Source organism: Cheilinus undulatus, linkage group 15 (assembly GCF_018320785.1).
Source record: "Cheilinus undulatus linkage group 15, ASM1832078v1, whole genome shotgun sequence".
Taxonomy (NCBI): Eukaryota; Metazoa; Chordata; class Actinopteri; order Labriformes; family Labridae; genus Cheilinus; species Cheilinus undulatus.
The window spans coordinates 40,645,060-40,665,418 of record NC_054879.1 but is presented as its reverse complement, the minus strand read 5'-3'; the positions used below and the strand labels follow the sequence as shown (position 1 = coordinate 40,665,418).

The 20,359-nt window shown below is 40.3% G+C and overlaps 1 protein-coding gene and 1 long non-coding RNA gene across 2 annotated transcripts in view; one reads left to right on the top strand and one right to left on the bottom strand.

The window, feature by feature from the left end:
* The window catches only part of LOC121522153, an 82,159-nt gene that overhangs the window by 52,340 nt on the left and 9,460 nt on the right, over positions 1 to 20,359 (top strand). The window lies entirely within an intron of this gene.
* slitrk5b (SLIT and NTRK-like family, member 5b) lies at positions 9,550 to 12,978 on the bottom strand. Its single transcript, XM_041806273.1, has 2 exons — positions 12,784 to 12,978; positions 9,550 to 12,324 (listed from the first exon to the last, which is right to left on the bottom strand). Exon 2 carries the CDS (start codon positions 12,264 to 12,266, stop codon positions 9,663 to 9,665), a length of 2,604 nt encoding a protein of 867 aa, XP_041662207.1. The 5' UTR covers positions 12,267 to 12,324; positions 12,784 to 12,978; the 3' UTR covers positions 9,550 to 9,662.

Here is a 20,359-nt window from a genome sequence, read left to right as displayed (position 1 = left end):
TGTTTACATCCCTGTACAGCCATAGAAAGCTGGGATATCAAGGCAAACTCTCAGTTCTGAACCACTTTGGGCCCTTACAGGACCTGTGACAGTATTGTTGTTGCTAAAACATTACATTTATGTATGGGTGTATTTTTGTCTGGGTAAATAATAATGCTGTGCGGGAAGTGATGGGTAAGAAATTCCTTATCATCAAATCAGACGTCAATGCTAATTTGCTAATGTAAGCTAGTTAATGCTGCTAATGACACTGTCAGGATCACGGCCAGCTGTCACTTTCAGTCAGTGTTCTGGGGCAGTAATGGTAGATAAAAGGGAGCCATGTTTTGAACATGTTTATCCAATATGTGATGACAGGATTAGAAGTATGTTCAGTGCTATTGTAACCAGCAGAGACAGCTGAGTGTCTAACAGCATTATTATGCTCCTCTCTGGGTTTTTCTTTCTGATATGGGGTTCTGTAGAATGATAACTTGGGTTTGTCATATTTTCAGTTATGCATCAAGGTCAATGGAAAAATCTGCATTTTAAAAATGAGAATAAAACTGGTTAGACTGCATACTGAGATGGTCAACCTCTCTGTAGTGTACAGCAATGAATGCCCTTCCAAACGTTTAAAGTCTTGAAATTATTGATTGTTAAAGAAATCCAGAACAGTCTGCTATGCCACTGGATGTCTTGTTCAGTATTATACCTTACATAACATAGACCACAGCACACTGGAAACAGATAAATGACAGCTTATGTTCAGGATGTAATTCATCAATTATTACTGAATCCCTTTACTGTGCTGGTGAGAAGTGTGAATGTTTTCAAATGAAAAATGTTGAAAGTCGAAAAGCGAGCATAAAGGTCCTGCTACACTTGGTGGGCTGAAGTCTTGAGGCAGGCATGAAAACACTCTGAGTCAATAATTTATGCACTCAGACACACACACGCACACACACACAAAGTGAGAAAGCGAGAAACGGGGCATTGCCATACAGGCAAACAGAAGACTGAAAAAGCTTCAGGGAAAGACACAGTCTGGGACGAACAACTGCCATACACATGTCGACAGATGCGAGATATATTATTCTGCTCTCTGCTAAAGAAGGAAACAGAGATATATCAAGAAGCTTTGAGTCAGTGGTGTTTCTAATGCGAGAGCTTGCCTGATGTAAGCCGATAGTAAAGGTTTTTTTCCTTTGGTGGATGCTAACAGTCATATGTTTTCTTCACACAGCCTGACACATCTCTTCAAGCTTACATAATGTAGATCTGCCCTCATTTCTGTCTCCCCAGCAGTATTGGGGTCTTCAAGCATCTAAGCAGCATCACACCATCAGTCTGACAAACCCATGAGTCAAAGGTGAAGAGCTGCCTTATTGCTTTTGCACTCATTCTTATTAAAATTGACACTTTTCAGACTTGATTCTGTTGCTGCTGACATCAGCTCTGACTGGGTGTAGTGCAGGGAGATGTATCCCATGCAAATTAGAGCTCTTCTTTTTAACACAGTATGTCCATGCGAACTTACAGCTATGAGATAAGTGTTAAAAAGCTGACTAAGAATTAGTCCCCTCTCTATTTCTGGCTACTATTTCTCACTCTGGAATGTTTTCTGTGTCAGGTAATTGGATGTTTCCATGGATACTGGGCTGCAAGATAGCTACCCCTGCTAAGAACATAGTTTTTTTTTTTTAAAGTGGCATCTGCATGATGTGCCCATACTGCACAGAGACATTCAAGTCATAACCTTATTCCAGCTTTAAGCACATCAACCCAAACACTTTGTGAAGCTGGAGATCAAACACTTTTGAGTTCAAACATGCACAAAAAAACCTCCGATTCAGTTAAGTACATTTTGTAATATCGCCCCGGGCCTGTTCTGAAGCTGCTATTTGCACAGCTGTCTGAGCACTTTGGGCATCGGATAATCAGCTTGTTTGTTCAGAGAGAATTGATTGTTTAAGCTCTTAGTCAGAATGTCTTTGGGTGATAATGACTAAAACTTAAGCATTGTTAAAAACGAACTACTCCTTTAGAACAGGGCCCTCTTTGTTTTTTCCCATTAGCCTAATTGAGACCATGGAAATGGGTTTATCTGAACATTCAAATGGCCTATTGTAATTTTGTAACATTCTGAAAATTGCCATCGGGGCTTTGTACAACACAAACTCTTCTCCCGGTGCACTATGACATTTACAGCACACGCAATGTTTTAGAAGGGAACACAGAAACAAGGTTATACCAAATGAATGCATATCTTTTATTCATCAGCTAACAACTAAAGAAACAGCACATTGTTGATATATTTACCCCACATATTCCTAGTGTTTTTACGAGGGTTTTTGCCTTTCAGAGCGCGATACAAGCTCGCATTGAAATGCTGATGATGTGTTCTATTTACAAATCAGAGGTTGACATAGAAAATACTGCTTTATATGAAAATCAAACAAAGCAAACATGAGAATAAGACACTGACTGGACCTCTTCTTTGCACGGACACACAGGACGGTTACATTTCAGTTCAACATCGTTTTGGATATTTGTATTCGCACATGTGACGGAAATCTGCATTTGGTCATCGGTTACAAAAAGCTCAAAGAGGACAAAATGGTACAAATTTGTTATTTACAGTAAAATCTGTGCCCCAGTACACAGCTAGCTTTGCAAAATTCATAGAAAAGACTCATTATGGCAAATAAAGTTGAAAGTGTTGGCTTTCATCCACTGTATTGTCTAGTTCAGTGGTTCTCAACTGGTCTAGCCTCAGGACCCATCAGCCTCTTTTATGAGAAATCATAACTGTAAATTATGTCAATAAAAAAAAATGTCAATAAAATGTTTATTTATTGAAAAATGTGAGAGGCGCCTAGCTGCAGACATCAGACATCCATAAATGTAGAAGTGGAAAAAGTACCTGACTATTGTACTCAAGTAAAAGTACTCTTACCCTGTTTGAAATTTAATGAAGCACGGCCCCCAAGGAAGTTCAGGCTTTCAGCTCGAGCTAATGATTCACATCTGACATGCCTCATAATCAAAATCACACATAATCAAAATCTGAACAACCTTGCTCTCTGTGCACTCTAGTTTTGCACAAACATAGCCATCAAATTAAATAGAAGAAGCTCAGCTACAACCACAAACAAACCATTTGTACCTACACCACAAACAACTCAAAAAGGAATCAAATCAATGACAACATATCAAAGTAGCCGTAACGCTACGTAGCCAGACACTTCCGCTTCCTCTTCATTATTGTACCTTGATTATTCAAACAGACTTTGTAGTTACAGAGTTATAATCATTTAAAGATGGGCTGGTAATTTCGAGCAGTAGCTTAATAAAAGAGGCCAGGGCTTAATATTAAGCTGCAGGATATCCTGTCTCTTCCTGTGCTCTGCTTGGAATCAGCACTCTGCTTGTGCTTTCAGCCCTCCTCCACCCCAATTCTGTTTTACAGTCTACCACGCCCTATCAAAGCAATCTAAACAATTGTGGAGACAAAAAAAAAAAAAGCCAAACAGTCACAGCAGCAGATAACAAGTGTAAGTGTGCAAGTGTGTAGTAAAAGTGAAAGTACTGGTTTATAAATCTACTCAAGTAAAATGTATTTTATAAAAGTTTAAGCACTGAGTACTGAGCAGCTACTGTGGCATTGTAGACTAAAATGATCTTTCCTAATTGGCAAGAACAAGATATTGGATCTCCAACCAGGTTGTTCAGGTAAAGTAAAATAAAGTAAAATACACAGCAAAATTAACAGTGTTAATTTAACTGATATAGAGTAAAATTTAACAATTTAGAAGTGTCTTTATTGTTCCACACTATATAAAGTTAAAACTTTGAAATGTTTAACAATACCACAGCGCTGCAGTAACTCCTGAAAATCTGTTGTTAGGTAGGTCTCCTCTGACAAGAATGAAGTAGAGAGTAAACCAGTACAAGCTATGCAACCTTAAGCACCTGGAGCCACAGGTGGGAAGTCTAGCTCAGTGGACAACTTCACTCATGGTGCAAATGTGTCTCACATCACAAACAACAATCCACCAGAAACATAAGCAAAAAAACCCAAGCAGAGATCACTGTTCAAAAAAATGGCACAAAGGAGAAGAATTAAGTTCTCTTGATGTCTGTTGTCTGATACCAGGCTCTCTTTAAGTGTCTTTTTGATCTTGGACAAATCAAATATATGACTGAAATAAGAAATAGGACAAAAATAACAGGTTTTTACAACCCATTTCCCCTTGATAAGTATATTTTTGTTAATTTTGCAGAGGAATTTTCTTGATTTAATGGGAAAAGCAGCTCTGTAATTGCCAGAAAAAGAGATAAGTGAGTTCAAATATTGAGAAAATTACCATTATCATGGTAAACAGGGTAACATAAAATGCAGGAATGCATGTTGATTAAGGTCTTCAGTAATCCATTAACTTTTTCCTAGGCACACTTTCACATTCCACTAAAAACAGCCCAGCAACCCAATTTTGGGTCCCAACCCACCTGTTGAGAACCACTGGTCTAGTTTGTTATATTCTCTGTACAAAATTTAAATCATTATTTACTTCAAAACTGAAACAATCAATACAATTTTGTCCACAAATTAAAACATTTGACCTTGTAGGCTTTCAGTGTTTTACCATAAACACTGATTTCAAACAGAGACACACCCTGCATGTGATGAAGAAAAAACCTGTGCTTCATTGTTTCGACTCCATTTAACTTGTTGAGATGACTCCCCAATGAGTGTTCATAGGTCAAGTGACAAAATAATCCCAAAAATGACTCCAAACACAAAAAAGGCAACAAACCAGGCCTGTTTCTGGATAAAAAAGCATGACTAATACTGCAGTGTAATATGTGATGACATGCAGACAGGATCCAGATGCACCATATCCACTAATTAGCTGACTTAAGATGACAGGTTTAGTGCATAATACTGCATATGATGTGAATTTACTGTGTGTATTAAACTCTGAGGGAAAGTCACATCTCCAGGCTTACACTATTGACCCAGAAATTGTTCAGACTGCATTATGGCTGGATGATGTGCTGGGATTATATCAGAGCTTAGATTATTTCCTGTATGCGTACCACTCTTCTTGTATTCACCCAAATACTGCATTCATTCGTTGTGCTTTTCATCTAACAGCTAAAGCTCTTGAAGACCTTTGCACATTTGTTACACCACCCATCACCCCCTCCTTGAAGAGTGAAACTGAGCCTGCTAATTGCAGTCAAATTGCCAGATTTCATACAACCTCGCACCAAACAGATGAAACAAATAAAGCCAACTAATGAGACAGTGTTTTCACTCTTATGCAATACACTCAAACACTCTCTATTTTTACCCTTAAAGCACATGTTGTTGAAAAATTGATGTTTTTGATTAAAAAAATGATCCTACAAAGCACTAAGGAGAATTACAACTCAAATAGGCAGTTATGGGATGCAACCAAATCATTATATTTTAAGTGTTATGAGCAGTGATGAGCTGTTGGCTTCTTTGTATGGATTGTCCACGTAAACCCTTCATCTATGCATAGTGCAAGGTTTTCAAAATGAGTAACTTTGATCTGTGCGATTATCAAACCTACCTTTATGGCTATATGCATGTGTTATCATATTGTGCATTTCAAAAAGTGACATCATTGTTGACCTGTAGAAGTCAGTAGTGCATTTTTTAAAAAGAAAAACATAAGGAAAAGAAAACATTGTATAAAAATAGCAATTTAAGATGTATTATACGGACAGATTTTCAGCTCATAGTCAAACAGAAGCATATTGAGATATAATATAGACTCTTAATATATTGCACATTTACTCATATGTATTGCAACTGAAACAAAATGCATATAAAAGGCTGCAAAGATATAAGAAGCACATGTTTGTGCTTTAATGTGGGGATGCACGATATTGGATTTTTTACCAATATGCTAGTATTTCCAAACTCATTTGTGTAGAAACAGACATTAATACCAATATATACAAGGTTCTGCCAAAGACTAAACAAACTTTATACCTGTAGAAAAGGTAAACCAAGGGATGGGATTATTCTTGGAATTTTCAGTCATTATTCATAAAAGACTGACAATTTCATTCAACTGTTGTCTAGTTTAAAACGATATCTTTTCCACTATTTCCAGCACTGTGTTTAATGTGGAAACCCCACCAGCAGATGGCGCCTCTAAAAGCTGTTTGCCATTAAAACTGGAGTATTTAACATTCGATGAGAGCTGTGTAGAATCAACTCTACTCCCCCTCCCTTCCTGTTGTTCTCCCTGTTTTAGCTCCATAGCTCCGCCCATCTTCTCACATATCTCCTTGTGGATGTGCATGTCTGAGTGATTTTGCTCTGCTTTTCCACTGAAATCAATGGCCGCATTACAGGCAAGAAAACACTTCGTCTCAGCATGAACAAATTCTACATAACGCCGACCACTGCCGGTTACGCCACCATTGTATCAACTTCTCACTGAGCTGAGAGACAGAAGCCCCCTACTACAGCGGCCAATAGGAACGCTCCCTCTGACCTGAGCTGTGATTGGCTGCGAGTGCCAGCCTCCTCATTGGCTGGAGCATCGTCCCTTGCTGATTTTCCTCAAGTGAGAGTGCAGCGCGAGGAGGCATTGCAGAAGTGTCTTATTCTGGTAGATGGCTTTAATAAGAAGACCCTGACGGGTTGTGTTTTTTTTTGTGGGCATACGACACTAAAAATAAATTGCTTACTGCAGCTTTAAATGACACAAAACGAAAGCAGTAATGTCTGGTGAAACAACAGACTCAAGAAATTAACTAGGTGGTATGGCTATTAAATAATGAGACTGCACTTATGAGGGTAAGACCACGTGGTCCACACTCACACCCAGTGCTATATATGAAAGGTTGGGTCTTCACACACGCAAGTTTACGATAACTGATGTCTTTAGTTCACTGTTAGCTACTGATTGAAATGTATGTGGTAAGGCATTGGAAAATGATTAGCTTAGAGGCAACATATTTTACCCCTTTACGACAAGTTTATATTGGTTTCAGGTCCCCACGCCTGTAAAGTTTCCAGTATTGGATTTTTGCATGTTTAAAAACCCTTGGTTTCAGCCCTGCTCAGAATGAGCTGTTTCTGTGTCAGTGGCTTTAAATGTTATTAAGCTGTCCGACTCCGCCCTGGCCCCGCCTCCTCTAAAGAAATGGGTGTGGCTTAATGGACCAGAAGAAGAGGGTGGAATTTTCCTCCGAAGGGCGGCCAACCGAACCTGGGGGGGGTCGCTAACTCACCTAATGACATCATGAGGGGCACATGTTTTGTTAGAAAGGCCTGAAAAAGTGCATAATGTGACCTTTAAAAGTTGAGCAATACATTAACTTGAAATTTTTGTTGAAACGGAACAAAAAGGCAGCCAAATCTTTTTTAACTGAGGTGTATGGGGAACACTGCATTTTGCATGAATGGCACAAAAGGTTCTGTGAAGGCTGAGAGGATGTCCAAGGCGAAGAACGTGCAGGACACCCAGGCACATCAACAACGTCTAAAAACATTCAACAAATCAAAATGATAGATGACTCAGTGTAAGAGTGAAAGCAGAAATGGTCTCCAGTGACAGTTTGGCAAATTTTGCATCACAATTTGAAGGTGACAAAAATGTGTGCCATAGTTATCCCAAAACTTCTGACTCCTGATCAAAACGAAAAACACAAGCACATTTGTGGAGACAGGGTTAGGGTTAGTTGGAAACCAACATTTCTTATGATTAGCTGAAACTTTTAAGCTCATCATTTTCTGACACCTTTGCAAAAAAACGTGCACTTCGATCAGTAGCTAGCAGTGAACTAAAGACATCACTTATTGGACACTTACAACAGTTGTGCATCATAAGTGTAGTCTCCATATCTTGTATTTTATTGAACATTTTTATGTAAATGATCAATTATTCAAGCAATTATCTTAGTGTTGTCAGGCAAATTAACACTAGAACCCAATCGGGTAAAATTTACCCAAGGCTGTTCATTAATTGTTCCCAAGTTTAGTTTGTTGTTCGCATGAAACCAATTTTTTTTATAAATATCCCTCTATACGTAAAACAGCAATGTGGGTAAAATTCACCCAAGAAACCATTCATTTTCCCTCTGTTATATTTCATACCAGCGGATAAATAAAAGATGTTGCCAAGGGAAACCATATTCCCAATTGTTTTTGATCAGCACTATCCATGAAAATCAATGCACTCAAATAATAGGTTAATTTTACCTGATGGCTGTTTCAGGTATATAGAGATCCCTGGCAGGTACAGTGATAATCATTTAAGTTAAAATTAGCACCAAGCAGTGCTTAATTTTTCCGCCCATTATGGCAATTTCAATAATGGTTTAGCATTGAGCTAACAGATGTAGAGTATGCACCAGCCCACGTCTTAGAGTCTTGGAATTTTCTCTTCACTGACTTTCAAATAGTAATTTTCTTTGAAAAGCACAACCCACACTGCCGACATGGCTCCCACTACCTTTTTAACCTATTATCTGCCACTGCTGCCATTATGCTGATAATAACATGCATCCCTACATTAATGTTTTCTTCCGAGGGTCAATTTTTGCATACATAAATTTCTGCAAAGAGTTTTAGTTGTGGAGCAAAAAGAGAAAGTCATTATAGTTAACCAATTTCAAAAGCTGTCTATTCAAGCAGAAAATCCCTTAGGTTTCCATTAGTGTCATATTTGCATTTAAATCTAATCCTGTTTCAGTTGCAATTCATCTGAATACAGTTGAGATTACAGTATTACACTTACATTTCTGAGTACAGTTTCAATACATGAATATTTAACTCGATAAAAGTGCAACATGTGTCCACAATCCACGAGTGTAGTGGTTTGGGATTTGGGGAGGCTCTGCAGGATCACCACCGACTCTCACAGACTACAGTACAAGCACTGGGTCAGTTAAGTTGTAGGTTACATGAATTATTCTCCCCCAAATCTGCAAAAAAGACAGCAGAGATTTACTGGCCTCATAATCTGTGATTTAAGGTTTTACATCGGAATTTATTTATAATATGACTTTTAATATGATCATCCTCAAGCTGAGCATTCTGAGGGACAAACTATCTCAATCAATCTGTCATTTTTCACTACAGCACAGTTCCAAACAGATGTGTAGGCCATGTGACCTTATTTTTCTAACACCTACACCCAGATCTAACTTGCGGAACTAATTCGATTTAGTCTCATGTCTGAGTTTCATTTGGAAAAAATCTGTAAAGACAGAACTGGGAGGCATGAAAGGGCGACTGTAACGAAAACCTGGTTTATTTTGGGATTCAAATGTATTATATGCTCGGTTCATTAACACTTATGAAGTGTAGCTAATCTGAGGTGAAAGCTCTGTCTCACATTATTGTCAAAGAAACAGCTCCAGGGTTTATTCTATGGCGGGGTGAGTCATAAGAGCCCTGAATCTCTCGTCGCTTGTTCGTATTTACAGATTTAAAACACACTGTGTAACACCACAGGGATCAAGGGTTAAGTGATTCTGCACTGAGTCGTCTTCCCCTTTAATATTCAGTCCTGCATGGCATGATTCAAACAAATGCATAATGTAGCTCGGAGTCTTTGTTTCACACATGTTCAGTTTCCTGATTGAATGGACACGTTGCATCAGTGCATCCATACAGGCCGATTCTCTTAAAACTGTGTAAAAGTTGTTCGTTTTTCAAGAACCTCAAGATAATCCGGATCAATATGAAGCTTTGCTTTCAGTTCCCAGTACTCGCTCCGGTTGGGCTCCACATAAACAGTACTTGGCGCTGTACAATAGAGTATAGTCTGTTGCACTCTGTCTGGGGGCACATACTGATGCCTTGCATCAAAGTCTGAGGTATACTGGCTCGATGAGTGAGCCGTATGCTTGCATGAGAGTGTATTGCTGTAGCGTGTGTGCTTGTCAGGCTCGAGTACGTCTCTGTAGTAGCACAGATCATCTCGGTGGGGGGTGGACGGCTTGTTAAGAGGCTCGGGAGTCGCGGCACTGTATTCTGAGCTTATTACATTACTGGCTGCCTCTTCATCTGAGTTACCCAGAAAAGGGCCGCTCAGCTCGTCGAAGTCTCTAACACCATCCACTGACTTGCTGTCCGTGGGGGTGTGGGCAGTAGTTCTACATGTGGAGTCTGTGGGAGGTGGGATGTACTCATACACATGCCCAGCAGATGTCCTGACTTTGGGAATGGCTCCCTTTTTGTAAAGGCCGTACTCCATGTTAAGAGAGCTGATGCAAGCATTCATCGTGTTATTCTGCTTGTTTTGACTCTTTTGACGTCTCTTCTTCATTGCCACGAACATTCCTGCAGCCACAAACACGGACATAATGAACATGAGCAGAAGGGCAAGAATCATCACAGATAAAGGAATGGCGCTGTATTGTGTGTCCGAGTCCAACGATGTTTCTATGGTGATAGTGCTGCCAGGAAAAGATTCTTCCGAGGGTGGGATCATAGAGGCAAGTATATCAGAGTTATTAGGGCAGAAATTAGCTGTCTTGATGTATCTCATATCCTCCCCTGCCAGCTTCTTAGGCGACCCACAGATGACATTGTTTACAACTGTCCCTGTGCTAAGCTGCTCAAGCCACATCTTTAACTCCAGGATGCTGCAAGAGCAATCCCAGGGATTCTCGAACAAATCGACTTGCACAAGCGCTGTAAGCTGATCTAAAACACCACTTACAGGTAAGTACCTCAGATGGTTGTTGCGGAGATTCAGTCGGGCTAACGTCAGGCCGGTAAATGTCCCGACTGGTAGAGTTTTTAAGAGGTTGTTGTTCAGAAAAAGAAGCTGCAGTTTGGGCACGCTCTGAAAGGTGTCAGCAGCGACCTCCTTAATGACGTTGTACTCTAAATACAAGAACTGTAGGCTCTCTAAACCGAAGAACATCTCAGCTGTAAGATGGTCTATCAAATTCCCATTGAGGTACAGCCTTCTTAGGTGCTTTAAGTCGCCAAAAGCTCTGTCATGTATGCGTGCTATTCGATTATTACCGAGATGAAGTAAATCTAATCCAGTTGCTTCAGTGAAATCTGATCGACGCACCACAGGGATATAGTTCCCAGTCAGGTACATCTTTTTGGGATTGTAAGGTTTGGGCTCTAAGTCAGAGATGTGCTCAATCTTTCGCTCCTGGCAGTTCACATTCAAGCCAAGGTCTGAAATTTGAAGATTGCAGGTGCAGGCAGCAGGGCAGTCTAAAGGCACAGGAGATTTGGTTTGATATGAAATGATCTGCCCATAATTTTGTGGCTTGTTCGATGGGCTGCGAATAGTTGGTCTTGATTTTAATTTTCCTGACTGGCGTGGTCCCTTGGTGGGCCTCGATGAAGACCGTGCAATCCCAGATGATGTTAAGGAAGCTGTGACTAAAGATGGCGGTGTCCTATAGTATGCATCAGTGCTCAGATGTGGCAGCGGTGGCATCTCATATTCAGCGATGGCTCTCCTCGGGCATAACTCCTGCTTTGAAACCTCATCGAGATCTCTCCCGTGAAGCCGGAAAGGAAACTCGCATACAACATCCCCGACCAAGGCCGTGTAAGAAATGCTCTCCAGCCAGGTTTTCAGCGCTATCAGCTCGCAGGAGCAGTTCCACGGGTTCTCCTCGAGCTGCAGCTCCACAACACTGTTCATGTGCTCAAGCAGACCCAAGTATGGAAGCACTTTGAGCTGATTCCCCCGCAAGTCCAAATGAGTCAATGGTACGTACTGGAAAATGTTCACAGGCAGTGTTGAAATTAAGTTGTCATTTAGGATCAGGACCTCCAGTTGTCGAAGTCTGCTGAAGGCGTTTGGTGCCACATGAGTGATGGAATTATAATCAATTTGAAGATACTCCAGACTTTCAAGGCCGAAGAAAAACTCTTCCTTCAAGGCATCGATTTTGTTATTGTTGAGATGTAATCGTTTTAATCCCTGAAGTCCATTAAAAGCTCCAGCTTCCACCTCAGATATGTCGTTATTTCCAAGATGTAGTATTGTAAGTCCTTTGTAGTCTACAAAATCATTGGCAGACAGCTTTTTCAAACGGTTCCCTGTAAGCAGCAGATGATACTGGGGGAAGAACACTGGGCTTATGTCTGAGAGACTTTCAATTCCTCTGTTTTCACAGCTCACTGTCAGTATCCCCTCTCTCTCCTCACAGCCACACAGTCTTTGACAAATCTCCCCGTAGCTGCCAAACAGCTCCACAGTGCACACTGTCGTCGCACTTAGCAAAACATACGAAATCCAAAGATGCATTTTCCTGCAAAAATGATGGCCAAGCTCACAGTTCCCGCAAAGATATCCTCAATGTCATCTAGAAATGAGAGAGACACACACAGACATGGTGCTGTCAAACAGGCAGTGGGAGCAACTTGCACACACACACACAGACAGAGCAAGCAGCAGCCTGCATGAGTCAAAGCTTCATTTGCTGTTACCCAGAGGTAACTTCTGGCTTTGTTGGCTGCTGATAGAAAATGGCTCAAACAAAGCAGGGCAGAAAGCAACTCCTTCAAGCTATGTAAATAACAGAGAAAAGCAAGGTCAAAGCGAGACATAAGCACAAAACAATGCTCTAAATCTGCTCTGAGGGGGGAGGAAGCCATATCGGGTTTGCTAGTTAAGGAAGGAGAAATGCAATTAGACACTGCTTTGTATTTAAAGCTATTTAAATGTATATTGTTAGCTGGGGATTGTGCATCATAGTGCACGCCTTGTCAAACATAAGACAGCCTACATAATCTCTTCTCTAACTCCAGCTACAAATACATACCTCCCGCTCATTGATGAAGATGTAGTCTCGTTAGGTGTTTCGGCGCGTCTTTCATTTCTTTCTTTTAATCCGTGAAAGCGACAAAAGCAAAGAGGATCTATTTAACGCGCGCACGTTCGCATTACGCACCGGAGAGGAAGCAAGAAACGCTGATGAACCATAACTGCCAAACGCTTCTGTTTTAGCCACGCTGTGCCGGAGGAGACACAGCTATGCCTGGTAACAAAGTTGCTTACTCCCCCCCTTGTCTCCCTCTCCCTCTCTCTCTCTCTCGCGCGCTCTTTTTCTCTCGCTCTCTCACTCACGCACGGACGTAGGCACGCACGCACGCACGCACAACTCGGTGGTCGGGAGGTTGTCAAGTCATTTCATGCACAAACAATCAGCTCAGTGGAGCATCCTACGGAGATACACCCCCTTAAAAGATGTTGACCTACCCGGAGTAAACGTGCCCCCCCCCCCGCGAAATAAAAAGAATCAATAATTCACAGTTGTAGGAGCGCGCAGCTCAAGCTGTCTCCTAAACCGCTTATCATTTTATTCATCCACAGACAGAGAGGGGGAAATAATCTATCCTGTGATGTTAGGTACCCACAGAGAGAGAAATATGCTCTCAAACATGGGTGACAATGAGTCTGAATGTGTTTCGACCTGACCTGAACTCATTACATCTGTGCAACATCACACAAGCAGAGCAGCTTTTAATGCAACATCAGTGCTATTTTTAGACCTTTCACCTTAAAAAAAAAGAGAAAGAAAAAGCTGCTAATCTCGTCATGGTGCTCAAACTGTAGCCTCTTTTTTCAAAATAAATCATGCAGTCACAGGCGGTTTTACCTTTAGGCAAAGGTAAGCAACAGCCTGGGGCCTCATGCACAAAAGGGCCTTGAGCAGGAGCGGTTTGGGGAATTTGGAGGCCCCGGGCAAACCCCGGTATGACACCCCTCCTTTCTTCTAGCCATAAGCAATAATAGCAAGTAAACAAATATTTCTGAAGCCATTCTTTTCAGGGAAGAAAGTGAAAAATCTACAGAGCAGAACCAAATCTAAAATATAGATGTCCAGATAGTGCTTCAGCCTATTGGAGAGCCTCATAGCTCAAATTATCCAAATATTTTAACATGTCTGTAGGCAGGCTGTAACTCAGGGGTGTCCAAACTTATATAAGGATGGTGGGGCCACTTTCATACGCCTCACCTTAAGGATATTAAGGGTTAACCCTTAGAGCTCACAGCTATTTTTTCACCATAATGTCTCGCCTGGACTTTTTCTTAAAAAAGCTTGTAAAACATCAACCCTGTTGTGCACAGACAAGTTCAATACATCTTTCTTTTCAGGACAACCGGGGCTTTAAGAATATATCTACAACAGTAATTTCACTTGAATTATGAAAAAGTTATAAGACTCTAAAGACAAAATAAAAAAACAAATAGGAATTTGAAACTCAAAGATTTTCATTGATAACACAGTAAACAATAGTGACAAAGCCTTTTCTTTGCATAGACTTGTTCTCACATCACGTGGGGACAAAACAGTGAAAAAATAAACATTCTGTGACTAATGGTTTTCAAAATATGTAAATAAATACAAAAGAAAGTCCATGCGTTTTTTTGTTAGATTCATTTGTGCCGTTCTTTTAGGCAGTAGAGAAGCAACTGGTCGACTACAACTCCCACAGTGCTTTGCATCTAAACGTTGCCCTCAACAAATATGGCTCTGCCCACTGAAGAAAGCCATTAGTAAAGTTATTCACTGAGTTACTAACTACCTGCCTGTAGCAGGGGTTGGTGTATGATTTTTATTTTTGGATGTTTCCCAACTCTTTGTCTCTTTGCTCCATCCTTAGCAGAAAACACCTGAAATTACAGGAAATGACACATTGTTGTGTTACAATCTTTAGCAATATTTCCATTTTTGGAAATAATTACACAACTATTTATACCTTACAGTATCAATATGAGGATAACAGGAAATTTGTCTCAGCAAGAAGAGCTGCCACTTTTTACTCTATGACGGCTCGTAATTGGGCTATCAGTTTGGCTTCAGTTGACCTGCCCATTTTAGCAATATCATGACATATGATTGATATAATAAATGCGCTGCTTGAGGAACAAGGCCTCACATGTAATATTGTGCTTCTATAAACGTTGTTTAAACATTTTCTGTGCTGCAGCTTGCTGCCGTTATTACCTTGCACTCCTGCACTCTAGGGTGAGAGTTGTAACAGGCTATCTCATGAATGAAAGCTCACCTGCAACATTTATAGAATACCGAGAGAAACACCTCAAAAGGCAAGTGATGTTACTCGAGCATCCTTTTATGGCATATAAATGAATGCTTGATGAATAATGTATACAAAAGATGCAAAACAAGTTGGGATGAGATGACCCCTCTTGGCACCCGTACTACCCATTATAGTGTCAATCTGTGGGAAACGCTGATTTATACTGATATAATTCATTCAATAAGTCTATAGGGATCCACCTAACTTATAATGCAATTTGCTTGATATGAAGATGTTCCGAGGCTTGGCTTGAACCTTGCTGTTGTAGCCAGGGGCCCACCCTAGGGACTTTATGAATAATTAACATCTATTTGATGCTATCTTATTCACTCAGACCCTTATTTACATACAAAATACATGTTTAAATCACTAAAAGTGATTGGGCATATTTCTCAAATCTGATGTGTAAATACAATATAATACTATAGAATCAGGCCCCTTAAAGCATGAAAGATCCAGTCAGATAGCTACCTTTGCCTAAGAGTGAAACTGTATATGAAATCAAGGCATAGTTCAGTGTGCATCAAATGTGAGCAACAGTGCATTCAGAAAGTATTCAGACCCCCTTCATTTTTCCCCCTTTATGTTGCAGCCTGATGTTTTTGTTTTAAAATACAGTTGTTCTCATTAATCTACACTCATAATGACTCATAATGGCAAAAACCTGAAATATTACACTGACGTAAATATTCAGACTCTTTGCAACAAAATTTGAACTTCAGGTCAGGTTCCTCCCATTTCTCTCGATCGTTGCTGAGATGTTGATTGGAGTCCACCTCTGGTAAACCAAATTGATTGGACATGCTTTGGAAATGTACACACCCCTCTATACAAGGCCTCACAGCTGGTGATGCTTATCAGAGAAAAAAACGAAGACATGAGGTCAAAGCCAGAGCTCAGAAAGGAAGGCACAGATCTGGGAAGGCTACAAGGGCACAGTGGCCTCAATATTTCTTAGATGTAAGAAAGCTGGCACAACCAGGACTCTTCTAGAACTGGTCACCCAGCCAACTGAGCAACTGTGGAGGTAGGGCCTTAGCAGTGTTAATTTGGTCGACTAAGACTAAAAATGTTTGCGTTTTTCATGACAAAAACTAGACTAAGACTAACAAAAAAAGATCTGTGATGACTAAAACTGACCAAAAGTAAGTTTAGTTTTCGTCAAGATGACTAAAACTAGACTAAAATGTAATGTAGTTTTCGTCAGACATTCAAAATCCATGGCATTTCTCCACTGCGGGTAAATCTGTCAAGAAACAATGCAGATGTATCGCTTTATCTCTTTGCTGTAGAAAGCTGCGACCCCAGGTTTGGCAGGGTGTATAGAACACACTACCATGACTTGGTACCAGATTTAAGCAAGAGAATAAATGCTTGGACTGAAAGTAAAATGTTAGAACTTTTTGTGGACTGAAACGAGACGAAAATGTTTCTAGTTGTTGTTGATTGAAACTAGACTAAAACTAAAAAGGGTAGAAATGACTAAAATGTGATTAAAACTACAAGGCATGTGATCAAAAGACTAAGACTTAGACTAGAATTATAAATAGCTGTCATAATTAACACAAGGCCTTAGTAAGAGAGGTGGCCAAGACCCAGATGGTCACTGACTGAGCTCCAGAGATCCTGTGCAGAGATGGGACAAAGTTACAGAAGGACAGCCGTCACTGCAGCCCTCCGCCTATCTAGGCCTCATGGCAGAGTGGCTAGACAGAAGTCCCTCCAAATGCATGAAAGCCCACTTAGAGTTTGCTAGAACACGCCTGAAGGATGAAACCAAGATTAAACTGTTTGGCCTCAATTCTAAATGTTATATCTGGAGGAAACCAGGCATCACTCATCCCCTGCAAAATGGTGTCCCAACAGCGAAGCATGGTGTTTGCAGCATCATGTCGTGGGGGTGTTTTTCAGCAGCAGGGACTGGTGTGTGTTACTGTAGACCAAAAACTCCATGGGAAGGATCCTTGGAGGTGCTTCTGAGATCAACCCCATTAAAAAGTCCACTGTGTCTTCATATTGAGCAAATTATCACAAGGTAGAATCATATAGAATTATCAAATTGATGAAATAAAGTATTACTGTGTGGTTAAATGGCATAACATAAGTAAAAAGAGCTGATATTACACCTGCAGTGCACTCATAATTATTTCTACACCTTGCCTTGAGATGTGTCACTATTGAGACATGCAGACTTTGAGTTCTATTGTTACTCATACAAGAAGTGATGAGCAAGGTCGCTTGCTCACATCAGGGTATGTCTTGTAGTTATGTAATTCAGTGGCTTTGTTAATTGAAAAGAAATGCTTCTATTTTTTTCCTTTAGCAATGTCTGCTTTAAGCCAGATGGGGAAAGGTCTCTCTTTGCTCTTTGCTTGGGGCTTCTAAATTACTTAAACTGCTCCTGGATTCAGGTCTAAGATTTTCCAGCGATTCAGGCAGAATACGCGGTCAAAATCCAGTTGAGTGAACTGTCGCACCGATCTCTTTGCTACTCATCAAACGCAGATGATATGTCCTGTGCTCTGCAGCCTTAGTAATATTGTCATCCTCTGCGTGGACTCACCAAGAATCTCCCTAAAGAAGCGAGTGTATTGATGAAGTGTTCTGGCAGAGTAATATGAAAATAAAAGCGCTCAGAAAGGGGAGATATTATCCTCTTGGTTGATTAAAATGAGAGAGAGAGAGACAGGAGTCACACAGAGTGCATTTCAACCTGATCTTAATGAAAACCAAACAGGCCTGTTAGGAGTTCACAGAGGTATAATTACAGTTAATTATTCAGCTCTCATTTTAATTTATCAGATCTGAACTCGCACATTGCATACAAAATGTCAACGGGGTTCAGCAAGAGCAAAAGGTAGGCTAAAGGAAAAAGACCAGTCATGTCCCATCCTGACCTGATGTGTTGCCACTCATGTGGAATCACGTCAAGTGTGGTCGGCTACGGCCATGTCCTCGCGGAGCCGTATCCATCATCCTCTCCGCTTGGCTCTTGCTCACATGGGACTAGAGCAGGCACATCAGGGACACTGCCTGTGGCTCACATTAAAGAGTATGAAGGCTGTATTCATGCTGCATGCAATTCATTTGTGCTTCTGTTTCCTCTTTGCCTTCAGAGGTTTGCGCTGCATATTGAGCTACAGTCTCAGCATTAGATAAACCCCATCATTACACCTCTTTTCTGCATATATTAGCATTTATGTTGGTGGCAAATTGTGCAGCTGCATGGCTTGTATCTTATTTTCACCAAAATAGCTGTCTCCACCAGTATCTGAATGAATATTTATTTAATATGTATTAAATATTCTTTTAGATTTTATCTCGGGAATGTTGCGTGTTTGCATTTTGTGTATGTCTCCACATATGTCTGCATCTTTGCACAATGATAATCCATGTTAATCTCTGGCCACAATCGGCATGGGAACCACAAGGCACATGCAGGCAATGCACGATAGGACCCTCATTTAATGTCTCTCCAAGTCTTCCATGACACTGAACATAATCTTCACCAACTGGGAGCAGAGGATAGCACACTCTTCCCACACACATGCACGTGCACCTGAGGAATCAGCATAACAAATGACTGCAAGAAAATGATGATGACTAACAATTATGCGCTTCAAGGTCAGGAATACACAAATGGAGTTGGAGCCGTGCCACAGAGGATGATGGGTAGCGCCTCTGATATATGTTTCCTTGCAGATGGTGCGTCCTCACTTTGTCAACTGTGTCCAGCTGGAGCTTACAAGAACACTCGACATCCAAGTGAACTGTGCTGCCATAGTCTGGCGTGAACATCGCTGTCAGGGCTCCTGCAGGCCTTTGTTGCATCAGGCAGGAGGTTGCACTGCACAGAACAAGACAACACAGATACTTTAAGAGCCTCATGTCAAGCATTAGGCTTTGTTATTATTTTGATCTTTAAAATGCAGGTTCCTGTGAATATGTGCACATGTGGCCTACTTAAAAAAAAAAAATCCTTTAACACTATAAAGACCATGGCAGATGCTTTGACTTGTTTTCACATTTTTTATAACAATGCTGAATGAATAGTCACAATGCTGCTGGTCCTGGACTTTTCCTACAAGAATCTGTATTTTAATTTAAATGTTTTTTTCTACAAATTGCACAAACTGCATAGAAAATATGACCCCTCTACTTAGTAAGACTGCAGGCGGATGCCATCTTCCTTCATGGCATCCCCACAACTCTCTGTGATACAGTGGCACCTGAACGATACTCTTACCTGATCAGTGGAGATCAATCAGTGTCACAGAAAGTGACACAGCATCCAACCAATCAGCAGTTGCCAAGAGCGTCCTTCCTCTTTACTCCAGAACTTGAAAAATACAGTTTTACGTCTCTTTTAGTCCCAAACAACTGATTCTAACATCAGAACTAACGGTGATAAGTCGATGAAATTCCCACATTATATAGAGAATAGTAGTGCTAAATGTCATAGGTTTTGTTTGCATAGGATTTCTTGCATTTGATCATGTGCCTATTTAGACGGGAAAAAAAGCTGTCTATATTCAGACTTTTAGAGGATTATGGCCATTTTATCCATCAAGGCATACTATGGGTATTTTCTAGACAAATAAACTTATTATAATGTTGGCAACAACTCTATGTTTGTAAAGAAAATAAAGAGTGATCCAGTGGTAACTTTTAGAATTTGGCTGAAACTTTCAGGTAAAATAAATAGTAAAAAAAGGTGTGACTTTGGTCCTTTTTATGATCTCATCCAGTTTTATGGTTCTTCTGTGGTCATAGCAGTTTTTATTTTTACTTTGAGAATATTTTTCTGCTTAAATTCATGAGAGATTCAGTATTTTTGATTTATAGGATATTTTATGTTTTCTGATGGAATGATGAGGGGAAAAATGGCATGAATAGAGAAATATATGTAATTTTAATCAGTTTTACAACGTCAAACAGTTTTATTATATTTTAACAGCTTTGATCAGGTTTTATTTCCACTGTGAGTCTCATCACTGCCTAAATTTACTTATTAATTCAATATTTGTGGTTTTCTCAGGTTTCCATTTGGAATTATGAGTTAAACTAGTCATACCACCTCTACATATACAGTATTCTTAAGCCAATCATAACTTTCCCCCAATGGAGGTCAGAATCTAAAGACAACCTCATCAACTCTGATGTCTGTGAACCTTTAAAGAGACACTGCAGGCATCTCAGATAACTGAGATACTGGCTTCATTATGTACCTCCAAAGTAATTATTAAGAGTGGGAGAAAAAATCAAGCAGGGCACAAATGAGATGGACATGAG